The 19,695-nt window shown below is 38.4% G+C and overlaps 1 protein-coding gene and 1 pseudogene across 5 annotated transcripts in view; both read right to left on the bottom strand.

The window, feature by feature from the left end:
• FAM120C (family with sequence similarity 120 member C) overlaps positions 1-19,695 on the bottom strand; it is a 116,489-nt gene that overhangs the window by 36,989 nt on the left and 59,805 nt on the right. For all 5 annotated transcript variants that reach the window (XM_087859582.1, XM_045799336.2, XM_087859581.1 and 2 more), the window contains exon 10: positions 11,280-11,529. In XM_087859582.1, coding sequence (XP_087715708.1) covers positions 11,280-11,529 — 250 coding nt within the window. The remainder of the gene's footprint in view (positions 1-11,279; positions 11,530-19,695) is intronic.
• On the bottom strand, positions 662-5,921 carry LOC123793518 (beta-galactoside alpha-2,6-sialyltransferase 1 pseudogene; annotated as a pseudogene).

Below are 19,695 nucleotides of genomic sequence, written 5' to 3'. Positions count from 1 at the left end.
CTCCGTGTTGCTAACCTCTGGAAATCACTAATCTGTTCTCCATTTCCATAATTTTGTTATTTCAACTATGTCCTATAAATGGAATCACACAGCATATAATCTTTTGAGATTGACTTTTTAAATTTAGCACAATTTCCTTAAGATTCATCCAAGTTACTGTGTGTTATCAAGACTTTGTTGCTTTTTATTGGTCAGTATAATTCCATGGTATGTATGTACAGATCAACAGTACATCTGCTGAAAGACATTAGGGTTGTTTCTAATTTTGGAGTATTAAGAATAAAGATGCCATAAACATTAGTGTACAAGTTTCTGTGGGGACATAAAATTTTATTTCTCTGGGATAAATGTCCAAGAGTGCAATTTCTGGGTTGTATAGTTATTTTTTAAGAAACTGACAAATTATTTTCTGAAGTGGCTGTACAAGTTTACATTTCCAACACCACTGTATGAATGATCAAGTTTCTCTGCATTTCCCCAGCATGTGGTATTATCACTATTTCTTTTTATTTTTTGAGAAAGAGAGTGTGTGCATGCATGCAAGGGAGGGGAGGGGAGGGGCAGAAGGAGGAGGAGAAAGAGAGAATCTTAAGCAGGCTCCACGCTCAGCATGGATCCTGTCTCAGGGCTCAATCTCACAACCCTGAGGTCATGACCTGAGCTGAAATCAAGAGTCCGATGCTTAACCGAATGAGCCACCCAGGCGCCCCATCACTATTTCTTATATTAGCCATTCTGATAGCTGTGTAATATCTCATTGTGGTTTTGAGTTTCCCTAATGGCTAATGCTATTGAACATCTTTTCATGTATTTATCTGCTATTGTATATCCTCTTCAGGGAAATGTTTGTTTATGTATTTTGCCTATTTTTTAATTGGGTTGCTTTTTGTTTGTTTGTTTGTTTTACTGTTGAGTTTTGAGAGCTCTTTATATACTGTAGATACCAGTCCTTTGCTGAATATGTGGTTTGCAAACATTCTCTTCCAGTCTGTAGTTTCTCTTTTCATCCTGTTCATGGGCTTTCTTTCAACTGGCAAAAGTTTTTTTTTTTTTTAACAAATACATTTATTTTAAAATTTTACATAATCTTTGGGTAATTCAGAATTAGATTAGACATGTTTTAGAAGCTTCTGAGATTGAGGTCTCCAAACTAATATGAATAGCTTATGTAATTGCTGGAAGGACTGGGGGACCTCATGATATACGATGAAAAATGGTTACTGATGAAGACAGAACCCCTTATGGGCAGGGACTTTCCTGTAGCACTCAGTCATCATTTTTAAGTTATCTGTCACAAATATTAAACATGTCACCAGACCAACAGTAATACCTCTATCTTTTTTGCATTTTACTAGTTTCCATATAGAAAGAACACAGAATTAAAAATTCTGTAGATTTAGAATCACACTTAATCTGATCCCTTATATTAATAATAACAATTAAAAGCTAGCATCTACCCATTGTAGTCTCTGTCCACACCAACACCTATCTCCTGTTGATGGAATGCCACCTTCCTCTCACTCAAGTGTTCGTGATTCAAAGATTGCAATGAGTGTGTCAATCAGGACATGAACCAAGCCAGATGGGTGCCTGGCTAGCTCAGTCAGTAGAGCATGTGACTCTTGATCTTGGGGTTGTGAGTTCGAGCCCTACATTGGGTATAGAGATTACTTAAAAAAAATAAGCCAGGAATTCATGGGCCCAGAGAGGTAGAAAAGACTCGCTCCACACAGCAGTAAGTTGCCCAAGTGCTCCACCCATTCCCAAGCAGAATCAGGCCTGAGTTGCAAGCAGGGATGAGGAGAAGGGGAGGGGCATGTTCTGCACCCTCCACTGCCTTGGATGGTTTCCTATATTCCAGGCAGGGTAGTTATTGTCTCCCAATAGAATAGTTAATTCCCTGAGGACAGCACCCCCTCTCTGGCCTCTCTCCTCCCCAGGTGTGAGCACAGAGCAGGTCCTTAATGAAGGAAGGAAGGAAGAAAACCACAACGTACTGAGCACCTGCTTTGTGCCAAGTACAGAACCAGGACAGATGTTTCATGTAACCTCACAACAGTCCTGAGGCAGGCTCATCACCCCCATTTTACAGATGAGGAAACAGTCTCAGGAGAATTTGCCCATGGTGACATAGCTAGTAAATAGGGGATCAACAATTTAAAAATCCAGGGCTTCTCCCTTCAGGGCTCCTTCTACTGCTTATATAAGCCACGGGTTTGGCAGCAAGTGAGCACTGCAGCTCCCAAATGGCTGGTCTGGAGCTCACACTTAAGAGGCCCTTGAGCACATGGTGTCAGGAGTCCAGAATCCTGGGTCTAGGAGGCCTGGCTCTACAGCATTACTTTGTGACTATATGTGAGTCCTTTACCTTTTCCACATTGGGGGCTGTACTATTCCAATGTGGTTCTCCACTGGGGGAGGGGGTAGCAAAACTACCTGGAAGCATGTTTGCAGACCGTGGAGGCAAGGTCTGTCTGGAGACTCTGACATTGCTCCCTTGCTGGAGGGGTGGAGGGCATGGCAGTCTGATAAACGTTGTGAGAATCAGTTACGATCTCTACGGCTCTGACTTTTGAGAGTGACTAAATTCGAGGGAACCACACCCCTACTCCCTGAGAGACATTCCACACAAGGCCCATGAAGGTCAAAGAAATTATCAGGGCAGGATACTTTTAAAGTAGAAAATGCTTAAAATCAATTTGAGAGAGGGAAAAACTACTCCTTTCAAAGGGAAAAACAAGATGGCAGTCAGGAGGGGTAGGGTGGGCATTAACAGTGAAGCAGTGGACATGGTGGGCAAACCTAGCTGCAGGGTAGGTAGGATCAGGCTAGGGTGAGCCTGGACAAATCTGGATTTTGGCATCTGGCTTGCCTAGTGTCTGCCATGGTACTGTACCTGCTACCTTAGACATGACTAGGGGTTTCCTCAAAAAATAATTTGAGCCTTTAAGTTCAGGCAGACCTTAGAGAATAAATTCGGGTAACAAAGGCAGAAAGGAAAACACAATTCAAATGACTTAAATATCTGCTTGACATGTTTCTTCTCTTCCTCTAAAATTTCCTCCACAGCTGCAGCTCTGTGAAGCCCTCTCCAACCACAGACACAGCAAGTATACGGCCCCTTCCAAGTGTGCTGGCCTCTCCACAACACCTCCCTCCCTCAACCCTATGCAATGAACACACTGAATCCTCCGTGTCTCTCTCCTACTGAACTATGAGGAACTGGAGGATGGTGCTCTTCTGTGCCTCTCATCTCCATATGGAGACAGCTATGGGTTCATCAAGACCCTTCGCTCATAAGCACCCAGGCTAAGAATCCACCAAACCAGCTAGACTAACAGGACACCACGTTTCCCAGGGGCATGGACCTTGGGGGCAACTTTGTTCTGGAGGAATTGAGCATGTTTCCTATGCCCTGTACACTTGCAGAGCCACCCTATACCTGGGCACAATCATAATTTGGGAGAATTTCTTTAACACATGAAATCACTGTCTAGGTGCAGATTTCAAGCAATAGAGAGTACTGGTTTTTGAGAATAACATTCCAGTGGGGGAAAACAGCCCAGCTTTGGCAGTCCTGGTGGGAAAGGTGGATCTTGCATTTACCTACGTGTGGAAAGAAAGCTAGGTGTGTGTACATGTGTGTGGCAGGAGGATTTGGGCTCACACACCTCTGCAACTACAGGGCAGGCTGGACCTGGCTGCTTGCTGCTGGGCTCCTGCAGCCTGGGACTCTTGCTGACAGAAAGCCCACAGTGCAAGCTGTGATTATTCAGGAATGTGACTGGCCCAGGCTTGGTGGAGAAGGGCGAGGGGACCTGACCAGGGAGCCCATGCTCAGCAGCGAATTCTCTTGAAGCCAGGCAGTGTAGTTTTGCCAAGCAGGTAAATGTCCTTGTCTGTGCCCTGGCTGAGGTGCTTCACCAGATTCTTCTCAAAGAGGAGTGGGTGGTAGGCACTCATCATGCAGGCACCGCTTGGATGGGAGGAACTCGTAAATATTCACCTGGTCACAAAGCATCATGATGATGATGCCAAGCATCCCGGATGATGGGGGATTTGGCTGACTCTCCTCTGTGGAGACTTCTTGAATGATGTCCCACAGCTCCCAAGGCATCTTAGGCTTGAGGATGTAAAAGGGCTGATCAGGATGCAGCTTGCAACAGCTCTTCTGGTTGTCAAAGAAGCTGTAGTCAGCTCTGGTTCCACTGTGGGATATCTGAATGGCAAACAGGTGTGTCCCGCACAATTAGGAATCCCTCACTGTACAAGCTGTCTTGAAGACATGCCCTGAAGAGGTGACCAATTGAGAGTTCATCAGGCGAATGGTAGTTTTTGTGCCCACATTTTGCTAGCAATTGGTTGGGGGCACCCCATTAAAACCCAGGACTGCATCATGATCATCTATTTCTTGTTCCATCTGGGAGGACTGCAGAAATTCTGATGATGAGATAATAGCACATCAGCCACATGGCCCAGCCTTCGTCCTCATGTTCTCCTTGGGCAGGAAACCCTCCCATTCGGAAATATTGAAGGGAAAATCTATGGCCTCTACTACGGATATGTTCACATGGTCCCAGAGGTGGCAGTGCAAGGCCTCTGCACTGAACTTGACCCTGGCCCTACCCCCTCGTAAGACACTTCATATTTCTTCATGTTCAGATAATTCCTCCAGATTTTTTACAGCCTGATGATAAGGTTTTCGGAAGAGCTGTCCTTGTTCCACACCTGGAAGGAGGCCTCTGGCTTGGCCTTGGCTGGGCCCCAGGGCCTGTTAAGGGCCTGGATGTTGAGGGCCTGGCTGCCCCTGTGGCGGTTCTGGGTGCTGCTTGAAGTCACAGACGGTTTCTCCAAACTTCTCAACATCTGGAATTCTCTGGTTTGCAATTTAAGGGAATCACAGTAACTCCATTTCTTCTTTTCCTTCCACATACAGATGACTACAAATAGGAAAAAGGCCAGCACACAGCAACTGAACTTTTTCTTCAAGTTGGTGTGAATTATAATGAAAGAGGCATTCAAGGCAGCCACTCTGTTCTGAGCAGGAAAACAAGACTGGTTTTTGGCTAAGCTCCCTGGGGCTACAGGCCCTTCAAATCCTCAGGAACCAGCACTATTCTCCACGGGAGGAATGTTTACTTTATTGGGCCTGGAGGCCAACATTCATTTATCTCAGGATGATCAAAAATCATCTTGATGTTCCCAAGGCCAAGGTCAGTGCCTGTAGCTCACCTCATGTGCCAAATAAGCAAATGTTTTCTTCTTGCAAAGAAGGTTCTCCTTAGCCCAGGAGTAGGGGCACACATCCAGCCTGGGATCACAGCATTCGTGGATGAGGAAGAGTTCAGCGCTGGGACAGAGGCTTGGCACGGGGGCTTGAGCACACTCAAGGAGACAAGTTCATTTTCAGCTGTGCTCCATGGCTACACTGTTTCTCTTTGCGCTGCTCGCTGCAGAGCTCTGCACAATTGGCTCTACCCTGCTCGCTGCATGCTTGACCATCTGGGCTGCAGATGCTCCTTGCAGGCAGCCAATCCCTTTGTTAGTATCAGGTGTCTTCCCAGGCTCGACCCTGTCACCCCACTCCCCTACCCCAGGTGTTGGGCAACTCTATGTCCTGCAGCCACAAGGGAGCCTGGTGCCAGGCACCAAGTCCTGGCAGGAGGGTCTGCTGCGGAGTGGGGGACCTGGGCTGAGGGGTGGATGGGATGGTGAAGGAGGGAAGAAAAGAACTCAATTGGCAAAAGTTTTGAGTTCTAAGGTGGTCTAATTTATTAATGTTTCCTTCTATGAATTGTGCTTTTGGTTACAAGTCTAAGAACATAAAATCTTTAAAAAATCAGTTAAGTGAATAAATGAGAAAAAATATATTTATGCAACTTTTTATATTTGCCTATACAATTACCTTTACAGGTGGTCATTATTTATCCACTTGGTGTCATTTCCTTTCAGTCCAAAGGACATCATTTAATTTTTTTCTGTTTTACATATTTATGTACTGTTTTTTAAATTCTAATTCCAGCATAGCTAATATAGTGTCAAATTAGTTTCAGGTGTACAATATAGTGATTTAACAATTCTACTTACTACTCATTGCTCATCAAGGTAAGTGTACTATTATTAATCCTCTTCACCTATTTCACCCATCCCCTCACCGCCCTCCCCCCTCTGGTAACCGTCTGTTCCCTATAGTTAAGAGACTGTTTGGGGTTTGTTCCTTTTTGTTTTGTTTTTAAAATTCCATACATGAGTGAAATCGTATAGTATTGGTCTTTCTCTAAGTTATTTCATTTAGGATTATACTCTCTAGCTCCATCCAGGATGTTGCAAATGTCAAGACTTCTTTCCTTTTTTTCTGACAAAATAATACTTTATTGTATATAAATACCACACCTTTATCCATTCATCTATTGATGGACACTTGGGCTACTTCCCTAATCTGGCTATTGTAAATAATGCTGCAATAATCACTGTGGTGCATATATTACTTTGAATTAGTGTTTTGTATTCTTCAGGTCAATACCTAGGAGTGTGATTATTCGATCATATGGTAGTTCTATTTTTAATTTTTTGAATATTGTCCATACTGTCTTCCATAGTGGCCACACCAGTTTGCATGCCCACCAACAGTGCACGAGGGTTCCTTTTTCTCCACATCCTCTCTAAGACCTGTTGTTTCTTGTGTTTTTGATTTTAGCCATTCTGACAGGTGTGAGGTGTTATCTCATTGTAGCTAATCATCATTTTAGTATAAATTTGTAATACATTTTGGTTTTTTTGTTTGTTTGAGCCAAGACTGCTCTTTTTTTGTAATCCCAAGCTATTCTTATTCATTTGTTTCTCCCAATAAACTTTAGAATTATTCTGTCAAGTGGACAAAAACTAGTTCTTATTTATCTTCACTTTTTCCATATCAGGATGGCACATGGTTAACTCAAATGTCCTATTACAGCTGATAACAAATCCATTGCTTCTTAACAGAATTATTTGTCAGAAAAGATTCAACTTTACCCATGAATCTAGACGTATGACCTTGTCCAATTTCACGTTCTGTTTCTGGAAAACTGTTGAGATTTGAATGAAACCTTGCTACAAATGACAGGGCCTTGTTACATGCCTCTCCACATTCAAAAGCACTGCACCCCACCCCCGGAAGCCTGACAGAGTTCCTTAACATCCTTTTCTCCTAGGTGGTGACTATTATATGTGTAAAGGTTATGCCTTCCTCAAACTATACCAACCTTTCTTGTAGACTCTCATCTCTCTAGGCCAATTGTCCAAGAGCTGCATCAACATTAACTTTTAGTCACAACTTCCCCAGCATTACTTTACTTCCATGAGAGGTACCTTATACCTATAGTTAGCAGAAGCTAGTACCCTACCTAGTACTAGACTCCTAGTACCCAATTAGGCCACGGTTCAACACTGCTACCCAGTCTTTACCTGACATTGCTGAGCAATGCAGTATTTAGGATAAGTTAATCTTCATTTAAAGGTGAATTTTAAATTTCCAACCAGATTTTATATTAATTTTTAAGATTGTATTTTTCTACCATTTTGTCTTTTAAAGAGTATACGAATTGGGAGTTGGAGAGACTTGGGTTTAAACTCTTTTTTTTTTTTAAAGATTTTATTTATTTAACAGAGAGAGACAGCAAGCGAGAGAGGGAACACAAGCAGGGGGAGTGGGAGAGGAAGAAGCAGGCTCCTAGCAGAGAAGCCTGATGTGGGGCTCGATCCCATAACGCCGGGATCATGCCCTGAGCCGAAGGCAGATGCTTAACAACTGCGCCACCCAGGCGCCCCTTGGGTTTAAACTCTTAACACTACCCATTACTAGCTATGTAACCTTTGCAAGTCACTTCTCTTTGAGCCTTTGTTCCCTCATCTATAAATGGGGATAAATAATATTTACATTTTAGCACTGTTATGAGGATTAGTAGCATTGTACACAAAGGGCTGACTTAGCACATTGCCTGGTACATAACATGTAATATTATAGAACCTGTTCTTAATGATTTTATGAATGCTGATTATTGCCTTGTGCTTTATTAATGAACTTATATGGGTTACTGGTTTATACAGGGCAGTTTCCCTCTATACTACATGGGTTCTTAGGTCTTTTTAAAAGCAATCTTTATATCTATTTCCCTGATTTTAGGCAGCTTTTAAGCTGCCACTTATCATTGCTGTCACTGGGGCTGGTTCTAAGAATAGGTCCTACTCCTTGTCTCACCTCCCTTATTTGCTGCTTCTAATCTGTTGTACACTGGAAAATCAGATAGCCAAATTGTCAGAAAGGTGTCTAAATTAAGAATAGATAGGTTGAGCAGGAGGCTAAGGGGTTTTTCTTCAGGGAAAGCATATAGAACATATTAGATTATTAGAGCCTAGTCTTTGTGATAGCTATTATAGCTACTCATAAGCCATTTTTATTTTCATGCTCCTGGAAGTGTTTCCAAAAATCCAGGGGATCAAACATATGGAAAAATGAGCTATTACTGTACTTCTGAGAAGAAATGTAAACAAAACACGGTAATTCCAGAGTTAATATGGGACATTGCAGGGCTGTGGCCCAGAAACAGGTTAGAAGCTTGGAGGAATGAATCCTGTCATTATTCTTATTGGGAAGACTTCTTAAGTCACCAATTTTAATCGCAAGGCAGTTAGAAAATTAACAAATATTAAGCATCTATAATGTGATAGGGTCCCTACATGCATTACCTGAATCTTCAAACAGCTCTGAGAAATAGTAATTATACCCATTTATGGTAAGGGAGTGGATGCTCTAAAAGGTTAAAGTGACTTATCCAAGCTGTAAAGTCCCAGAATTCAAACTAAGGTCTGTCCAATTTCAAAGGTCAGTGCTCTGTAGCCCTCTAATGATTTGTTGAGACTGACTTCTTCTCTGCACAAAAATTTACTTCCTCCACATCAGCAAATAAACAATGAGAAAGTGTAACAGAAAACAGAATGACATCCATAATCACTACAATATATATCAAGTACCTAGGACTTTAAAACACAGAAGACCTCTACGTAAAAAAAAACTAACTCTACTAAGACATAAAGGAAGAGACCTAAATAAAGGGAGAGGTAAACTATGATTTCTGGATGGGAGCACTTGACATAATAAAGATGTCAACTCTCCCCAAATTAATTTTTGTGGAAACTGGACTAATTCTAAATTATATGTGGAAGAATAAAGATCACATGATTCAGAAATAGTTAGTACATGTCTCACACAAGAAAAGTACAGAGTGGAGATTTGCCCTACCTGATACTAAGGCATATTAAAAACCTATAATAATTGAAACAATGTGATCCTGGCCAGAGATCAAACAGGCAATGGAAAAAAATGAATCCAGCAGTGTACTCATGAATATATAGGAACTTGATACATAAGAAAGGCAGTAATATACATCAATGGGGAAAGAAGACTCATTTAATAAATGGAGTTGGGAAAACTAGCTTATTACCTAAAGAAAATAAAATCAGAGCCCTTCTTACAGAATATACAGAAAAAATACCCACTATATTAAAGACCTGACATGGAAGGCAACATTATAAAACTATTAAAAAATGTAGGAAAGTATCTTTATGACCCAAGGGTAGGGAGGAATTTATTAAATACGAGCTCAAAAGCACATACCACAAAGGTACAGTTTGAAGGGTGTGACAAAACCAAAATTAAATATTTCTTGGTTAGGGGTGAAGTACACTGATGTCTGCAACTTATTTGGAAATGTATCCAGAAGGATGGATAAATGGCTGGCTAGAGATGGACAAATGGACAGTTATATAGGATAAAGTAAGTATAGTAAAATGTTAATTATAGAATCTAAGTGGTGGTCATATGGGTATTCACCTTACTATTCTTCCAACTTTTCTGTGTGTATGAAGTTATAACAATACGAAAGCTGGTGAAAATGAAACACTTTTGTTCAACAAAATATTGTACATAGTTTTAAAAAACTGTGACTGGAAAATATATTTGATATACACACACAGATACAGAAATGACACTTGCTATATATGTATGTATATACACACATTTGACAAGAAAGTTCTGAGATCAGCAAGAAAGACAAGTAACCTAAAAGAATACTTGCAAGGTAAAATAAATAGGCACTGCAGAGAATGAGAAAACAAATAGTTAATATGTATAAAGTAGAAGCTCAACTCATCTGTAGTCAAAGAAATGCAAAGTAAAATAAAAGATACTACTTGAGGGGCGCCTGGGTGGCTCAGTCCATTAAGCGTCTGACTCTTGGTTTTAGCTCAGGTCAGGATCTCATGGTCGTGAGATCCAGCCCCCTGTCGGGTTAAGCGTTCAGCACAGAGTCTGCTTCAGATTCTCTCTCCCTCCATCCTTCCCCCACCCCTCTCTAAATAAATAAATAAAATCTTTAAAAAAAGATACTACTTGAAGCCCACTGGACTGGCAAAAATTAACAAGTTATGTGATATCAGTACTGGCAATACTATGAAGAAAGAGAAACCCTTACATGTTGTTCACAGGACTATATATTAGTACAGATCTGATCTAGAGCAACTTGTCAATATGTACTGAAAGACCTACATGCATATCTTACAGGATCCAGGAATTCTACTCCCAAGTATATACTTCAGATAAACTGACACAGGAACACAAAGAAACAAAGACATCTATGAAGATATTTCCTGCAGCACTGTTTATAACACCCAAGAACTGGAAATCAATAACTAAAATACTGTGAAATTACTATTTGATGGAACATAATCCAGCAGTCATGAGGAATGAACCATGTATGAATATGGATAGATCTCAAAAATAACAGAGTGAAAAAAATTAGAAACAGAATGAGATGTACAGCACCTTTCATGTTAAAAAAGGGAAAAAATCTACATGTACAAACAACACTACAGACTCTGCAAGGATACACATATGTCTAAATAAATACATGGAAAATGACTTGGAAGGACACACAACAAATACCCAAGAGTGGGGAACTACAGGAAAGGAAGGGAATTAGATCACGAATCAAGTCTGAAGGGGACAAAAACCAAATATAAAACCAAATATAAAAGTTCACAAAGATCATGCGTGAACTGATGATGACAGAGGGTCATGAACTGAGGAGACTGTCATAGCAATCAATTTCAGTGTTTCTGAATTCTAAGCTAAGCATAAAACAAAAACCTCCCCATCCCCAAACACCATAAAAACATAAGCTTAAAGGAAATGTGAAAAAAGTAAAAGAGAAATGAACTGGCCACCTTCCTGTCACATAGCTTACCGGAGTACACAGCACATGAGCAGCAGATGGGTTGGGACATTAGCTGGATTGAGCATACTGGGTGTATCTGACTTCATACAGGCCAGGAAGGCCCGCATCCTTCTGTTCTTGTCCTCGACTGCTTTGCCTAGCCAGAGCTTCTTGAGGTTTGGGCAAGTCCATTCCCGAAATGTCAGTGCAGACACCAGCTCAGGGGTTTGAGGTGACTTCCCTTTATAGGCAGACCACTCTTTGAGGATCACTGAAGGAACTGGAAAACAGAAATTGAGGAAAAATAGGCTCTAGAGAATGTCTGAGCATTTCTACAACTGGCCACAATTGACAGGATCTGTCACATTTCAACATCTTTTTATTTTTTGTTAACCACAATTTTTATTGTTAGCAGTAGTAACAGCAGGAGTAGTAAACATCAGATGCTTGATACGTGTTAAGAACTTTACATATAAATATAAATCTCATTTACTTCTCAGAACTCAGAACTCTAATCCTGAGAGAAAAGTATCATATTATCATAAAACATAGTGCTCAGTTTTCAGATGAAGAAATAAAGTCTCAAAGTCACACAGTTAATTACATTGAAACTCATTTAAGTACATGTACCAGGCTAGCAAGGAAAGAAGTCCAAGGAAGAATTATATAAATATCTGGCTTCTATGGGACACCCCAAAAGATTTTGTAAAATTTCACAAAATTCTCAAAAAACCAACATCTTTTAGATTTTTGAAGGTTTAACAGATGAGAAAAACATGGCTTCTATCTACTTCTGGTATACCTCAGGCTTTTAAGCTATGGACTCTTTCACTTAAGACGTCTAGCATCTACTCAATTACCCAAGATAGAAACCTGGAAGTCATCGCAGAGTCTGCACTCTCCTTCCCTCCTACACATATGGTTACTATCCTTTATATCTGTTCCCTTTTCTTCATCAAAACAAATATTGCATAGGTTCAGGTCTCATCACCATTCACCTGACAACAGTCTCCAGACTGCTGTCCCCGACTTCATCCTGTCTGGTCTACCACAGATGCATGCCCCACAACTGTGACAGTGCTCTTTTCAACAAAATTTTTAATTTGAAATAATTGATTCACAGGGAGTGGCAAAGACAGTTGAGAGAGGTCCTGTGTATCCTTTACCCAGTTTCCCCCAAAGGTTATCTCTAAAACAATTATAATATCAAAGCTACGAAGTTGACATTGGTATAATTGTGTGTATAGTTCTATGTCACAGGTAGGTTTGTATAACCACCACTGCAAAGAAGATACAGAACTATTCAATTACCACAAAGATCTACTTTATACTACCCTTTTTATGGTCACACCCAACACCCTACAGCACCATCCCTAATCCCTGGCAACCACTTATCTGTTCTCCATCCCTATGATTTTGTCAATTTGAGAATGTTATATAAATGGAATCAATCATATAGTATGCAACCTTCTGAGATTGGCATTTGCACTTGGCATAATGTCCTTAGGATCCTTCCATGTTGTTGCATAGATCTCTCTTTTTGCCAAGTAGTATTCCATGGTATGGATGTACCACAGTTTAACCATTCATCTTTTGAAGGACATCTGTATTGTTTCCAGTTCGGGGCTATTATGAATAAAATCTACTATTAATATTTGTTTATAAGTTACTACATGAAAATAAGTCTTCATTTCTCTGGGATAAATGCCCCAAAGTGTTAAGTGCTCGGTGGCAAGGTAAGTCTATTTTGAGTTCTGAAAAATTATTTTTTAGAGTGGTGGTACCATTTTATGTTCCTACCAGCAACTTATGGGTGATCTAGTTCCTCCGCATCCAATTTAGCACGTGATATTAACACCATATTCATTCTAGCCATTCTGATAGGTATGTAGTTATATCTCCCTGTGGTTTTAATATGCAATTCTTTAATGGCTAATGATGTTAAACATCTTTTCATGTCTTTATTTGCAACAGGTATAATTTCTTCAAGAAATGTCTGCATTCTTTTGCTGATCTTCTAATTGGACTGTTTTCATAATGCTTTGTTTTCAGAGTTCTTTATATATTTTAGACAGTAATCTAGCTGTGTGGTACTTGTTCACCTATGGATGTCCAATTCATCTAGTACCATTTGTTAAAAGGACTATCCTTCCTTTAATGAAGTACTTCTGCAGCTTTGTCAAAATTCAGTTGGTTGTACTTGCATGGGGCTATTTATGGGTTCCCCATTGTGTTCCACTGCTCTACGTGTCTATACCATTACCTATATCACACAGTCTTAATTATTGTAGCTACACAGTAAGTCTTCTAAATCAAGGTAGAGTGATTGCTCCCAACTTATTCCTTTTCAAAATTGTTTTAGCTGTTCTAGTTCCTTTGTCTTTTCATATAAATATTAGACTAATCTTGTATATATCTATAAAGAATCCTGCTGGGATTTGGATAGGAATTGTGTTAAACCTGCATATCAATTTGAAGAGAATTGACAGTTTACTATGTTGAGTCTTCCAATTCATGGAGATCTATGTCTCTCCATTGATGCACTTCTTCACTGATTTCTTTCATCAGCATTTTACACTTTTCAGCATATAGATCTTGAACATCTTTTGTTAAATTTATTCCTAAGTATTTCATTTCCTTTGGAGGAATTATAAATGCTTTTTTATTTATTTTGGTTCCTCATATTCATTGTCAGTATACAGACACACAATATAATTAATTTCTGTATATTTATTGTGTATCCTACAACCTAGATGAACTCACTTATTAGTTCTAGGAATTTTGTTGTAGATTGTGATTTTCTACAGAGACTCTGTCATCTACAACTAGGGACAGTTTTATATCTTCCTTTCTCATCTGTATGTCTTCTATATCATTTTTTTGCCTTTCTATGCTGGCTAGAAGTTCCAATACTATGCTGAAGAGCAGCAGTGAGGGCATAGCTAGCATTGCTCCCGGTTTTTGGAGAAATACATTCAATCTTTTACCATGAAGTATTATGTTAGCTGTAAGGTTTTTGTAGATGTTCTTTATCAAGTTGAAGGAATTCTCTATTTTTAGTTTTCTGAGAGGTTTTTTTTTTTATCATGAACTGTTGAATTCTGTTACATATTTTTCTGCATCCATGGAGATGACCATATTATTTTTCTTTTTTATCCTGTTTATATGGTAGATTACATAGACTGATTTTTCAAATATTGGACCAGTCTTGGAAGATGGAATAAACCCTACTGGGCAGTGGTGTGTAATTCTTTTTATATATTGTTGAATTCTACTGATGATATCTTGTTAAGAACTTTTACATCTATATTGATGAAGGCTATTGGTCTGAAGTACTGTTTTTATATACTGTCTTTATCTGGTTTTAGTATTGGGGTAATAATGGCTTCATAGAGTGAATTGGGAAGTGTTCTCTCCTATTTTCTGAAACAGATTTGTGTAGCAATTCTTTTTTTTAATTTAAAGATTTATTGTCCACAATAAGTGCCTGACTGTGTAAAGCACTGTTGGAAATTAAAAGATTTATGAGAGAGACTCTATGTATTCTTTTTTAAAAAAACTATTATTGAGGGGTGCCTGGCTGGCTCAGTCAGTAGAGCACCCTAGTCTTGACCACAGGGTCATGAGTTCGAGACCCATGTTGGGTGGAGAGATACATTAAAATTTTTTAAATGTGTTATTGAAATATAATTGACACACAATGTTAAATTAGTTTCAGTTGTACAACATAGGGATTTGAAAATAATTTGCAAGAAATTTGGTAGAATTCTCCAGTGAAACCAATTTGGTTAGATTTCTTTTTTGGGAAAATTTAAATTTTATTAATATTTACAGGGCTATTCAAATTATCTATTTCATATTAGGTGTGTTGTGGTAGTTTGTAATTTTGAGAAATTGACCCATTTTGTTTAATTTGTCAAATTTATGTGTAGAGTTGTTTACAGTATTCCCATATAATCCTTTGGATATCTGTAGGTACTACGGTGTTACTCCCTGCCTCATTCTTGAAATTAGTAATTTGTGTATTGCCTATTTTCTTCTTTGCAGACTTTCTAGAAGTTTGTCAATTTTATTGTTCTTTTCAAAGAACAAGGTTTTTGTTTCACTAATTACTCTCTGTTATTTTTCTGTTTTCAATTTCACTGATTTTTGCTCTTTATTATTAATTCTTCACTTTGGTTTGCTGCAGGTTTAGCTTTCTCCTCTTATTGTTTCTTGAGGTGAAAATTCAGATGACAGATTAGAAATGTTTCCCCTTTTCTAATTTGAGCATTTAATACTATGAATTTCCTTCTCAGCAACTCAGCTCCATACCACAGATTCTAATATACTGTATTTTATTTTTCATTTAGTTCCATATATTTCTTTCTCTTGAGACTTGCTCTTTGACCCATGGATTGTATAAAAGTGCTCTGTTACTTTCCAAGTATTTGTAGATTTTCCTATTATCTTTCTGTTGTTGATTTCTAGTTTGATTCCATAGTGGTCTGAGAATATACTCTGTATAATTTTAATTCTCTTAAATTTATTGAGTTTGTTTTATGGTCCAGGATATGATCTATCATGGTATATATTCTGTGGGCATGTGAAAAGAACATATATTTTGCTCTTGTTGCATGTTCTATTAAGAGTCAATTAGATCCTATTCATTGATGGTATTATTGAGTTCTATATTCCTGATGATTTTCTGTCTGGTTGTTCTACTCATTATTGAAAGGGGAGTTGAAGTCTCTGATTATAGTTGTGGATTTGCCTCTTTCTAAGTTTTCTCAGTCGTTGCATCACATATTTTGTGGCTCTGTGGTTTGGTGATACACATTTAAGATTGCTAGTCTTCTTGGTATATTGATGCTTTTACCAGTATATAATATCCCTCTCTCTACCTGGCAATTTGCTTTGCTCTGAAGTCTACTTTATGTGGTATTAATACAGCCATCCCTAATTTCTTTTGATTAATGTTTTCATGGTATATAATTTTCCATCATTCTACTTTCAACATACATATCATTTATATCTGAAGTGAATTTTTGGAGACAACATATAATTAGGTCACGATTTTTATCCTGTCAATGACTGTTTTTTAATTGGTGTAACCAGACCACTACATTTAATGTAATTATCGATATGTTAGGGCTTACATCTTTTTTTTTTTTTTGGTTTGTTCTGTTTTTCGTATCTCTGCTTTCTTCCTCTTCCCTTCTTATAGATTACATGAACTTATTTTAGAATTCCATGCTGATTTATCTATAGTGTTTTTGAGTATTTCTGTGTACACCTTTCCTAGTGCATTTTCTTGGCATTGGATGACGTAAACATAAGTTACCACAGTCTACTGGTGTTGATATTTTACCGGTTCAAGTATAGAAACCTCACTGGTTACATCCCTTTAATCTTCCCCACTTAGAATTGTCTCACATATTTTCCCTATAGACACTGAGAACCAAATTAAGCAGTGAAACTTTTGTTTCAACTGTGAAACATAATTTAGAAAACTCAAGAAAAGCAAAGTCTACTGTTTTTACCTACATATTTGTTCTCTCCATTGTCTTTCCTTCCTTCCTGTTTCAAGATTCCTTCTTTAAGTCTCTACTTTAATTCTAGTTAGTTAACATACAGTGCTAGTGTCAGGGGTACAACACAGCGATTCAACACTTCCATACATCACTGTGAGCTCATCATGACATGTGTACTCCTTAATTTCCTTCCCCATCCCCCTACTCCCTCCTCTCTGATAATCATGATTAAAAGTCTGTTTATTCAAACTGAGGGCTTCAGAGGGGAGGGGTGGGGGAATGGGATAGGCTGGTGATGGGTAGTAAGGAGGGCACATATTGCATGGTGCACTGGGTGTTATACGCAACTAATGAATCATCGAACCTTGCATCAGAAACCAGGGATGTACTGTATGGTGACTAACATAATGTAATAAAAAAACATTAAAAAAAATAAAAGTCTGTTTCTTGATTTGACTATCTCTCTCATTTTTTTCCTTTGCTTGTTTTGTTTCTTAAATTCCACATTTGAGTGAAATCATATGGTATTTGTCTCTCTCTGACTTTTTTGCTTAGCCTATACCCTCTAGCTTCACCAATATTGTTGCAAATGGCAAGATTTTGTTATTAGGGCTTCATAATATTCCATTATATATTCCAATACAATATTCCATTATATTCCATACACACACCACATCTTTATCCATCCATTGACTGATGGATACTTGGGCTGCTTCCATATCGTGGCTATTATAAATAATACGGCTATAAACATGTACATGTATCCCTTTGAATTAGTGTCTCTGTATTTGGGTAAATACCCAGTAGTGCAATTACTGGATCAAAAAGTAGCTCCAGTCTTAAATTTCTGAGGAACCTCCATACTGTTTTGCACAGTGACTGTACAACTTTGCATCCTCACCAACACTGCAAGAGGATTCCCCTTTCTCTACATCCTCGCCAACACCTGTTGTTTCTTGTGTTTTTGATTTTAGCCATTCTGACAGGTGTGAGGTTATGTCATTATAGTTTTGATATGCATTTCCCTGATGATGAGTGATGCTGAGCACCTTTTCATGTACCTGTTGGCTATCTAGACATCTTCTTTGGAGAAATGTTTGTTCATGTCTTTTGCCCATTTTTTAAATTGGGTTATTTGTTTTTTGGGTTTTGAGTTTTGTAAGTCCTTTATATAGTTTAGATGTTAGCCTTTTAGTGGATATGTCATTTGCAAATATCTTCTCCCATCCTGGAGGTTGCCTTTTAGTTTTCTTGATTGTTTCCTTTGTGGTGCAGAAACTTTTTATGTTGATGTAGTCCTGATAGTTTATTTTTGCTTTTGTTTCCCTTGCCTCAGGAAACCTATCTAGAAAAAAGTTACTACAGCTAATGTCAAAGAAGCTGCTGCCTGTGTTCTCTTCTAGGATTTTTATGACTTCGGGTCTCACATTTAGGTCTTTAATCCATTTTGAATTTATTTTGTGTATGCAGTAAGTGGCCCAGTTTCATTCTTTTGAATGTTGCTGTCCAGTTTTCCCAGCAGCATTTGTTGCTGGATATTCTTTCCTCCTCTGTCGAAGACTAACTGACCACATAATTGTGGGTTTACTTTTGCATTTTCTGTTCTGTTCCATTGATCCATGTGTCTATTTTTGTGCCAGTACCATACTATTTTGATTTGCTACAGCTTTGTAATATAACTTGAAGTCCAGAATTGTGATGCCTCCAGCTTTGGTTTTCTTTTTTAAGGTCGCTTTGGCTATTTGGGTTCTTTGGTGGTTCCATACACATTTTAGGATTGTTTGTTCCAGCTGTGTGAAAAGTGCTGTTGTATTTGGACAGGGATTACATTAAATGTGTAGATTGCTTTGGGTAGTACAGACATTTTAACAATATTTGTTCTTTCAATCCAGGAGCATGGAATGTCTTTCCATTTCTGTATGACATCTTCAATTTCATTCATCAGTGTTTTATAGTTTTGAGAGCAAAGATCTTTCACCTCTTTGGTTAACTTTATTCTTATATATCATTATTTTGGGTGCAATTACAAATGGAATTTTTAAAATTTCTCTTTCTGCTGCTTCACTATTGGTGTATAGAAATGCAAAAGATTTCTATACATTGATTTTGATTCCTGCAACTTTACTCAATTTCTTTATCAGTTCTAGCAGTTTTTGGGTGGTCTTTATGTTTTCCTATGTATAGTATCATGTCATCTACAAATAGAGTTTTACTTCTTCCTTACCGATCTGGATTCCTTTTCTTTCTTTTTGTTTTCTGATTGCCGTGGCTAGAACTTCCAGTACTATGTTAAATAAAAGTGGTGAGAGTGGACATTCTTGTCTTGTTATTGACCTTGGGGGAAAAGCTATCAGTTCATGCCTATTAAGGATGATGTTTCTTGTGGGTTTTCCATAGATGCCCTTCATTATACTGAGGTGTGTTTCCCCTAAACCTATTTTTGTTGAGGGTTTTTATCATAAACAAATGTTATACTTTGTTAAATGCTTCTTCAGCATCTATAGAAATGATCACGTGGTGACTGTCCTTTCTCCTACTGATGTGATGTATCCTGTTGATTGACTTGTGAATATTAAACCACACCTGCAACGAAGAAATAAATCCCTCGATCATGGTGAATGATTTTTTTTAATGTATTGCTGGACTTGGTGTGCCAGTATTTTGTTGAGGATTTTTATATCTATATTCGTGAGAGATATTGGTCTGTAGTTCTGTTTTCTAGTGGTGTCTTTAACTGGTTTTGGTATCAGGGTAATGCTGGACTCATAGAATGAATTTGGAAATTTTCTTTCCTTTTCTATTTTTTTGGAATAGTTTGAGAAGAATAGGTATTAACTCTTCTTTAAGTGTTTGGTAGAATTTGCCTATGAAGCCACCTGGTCCAGGACTTTTGTTTGTTGGGAGTTTTCCATTACTGACTCAATTTCTTTGCT

The sequence above is a fragment of the Ursus americanus genome, chromosome X (assembly GCF_024610735.1).
Source record: "Ursus americanus isolate L20-20 chromosome X, mUrsAme1.1.p, whole genome shotgun sequence".
NCBI lineage: Eukaryota > Metazoa > Chordata > Mammalia > Carnivora > Ursidae > Ursus > Ursus americanus.
This window is presented reverse-complemented; position numbering and strand designations above follow the sequence as displayed.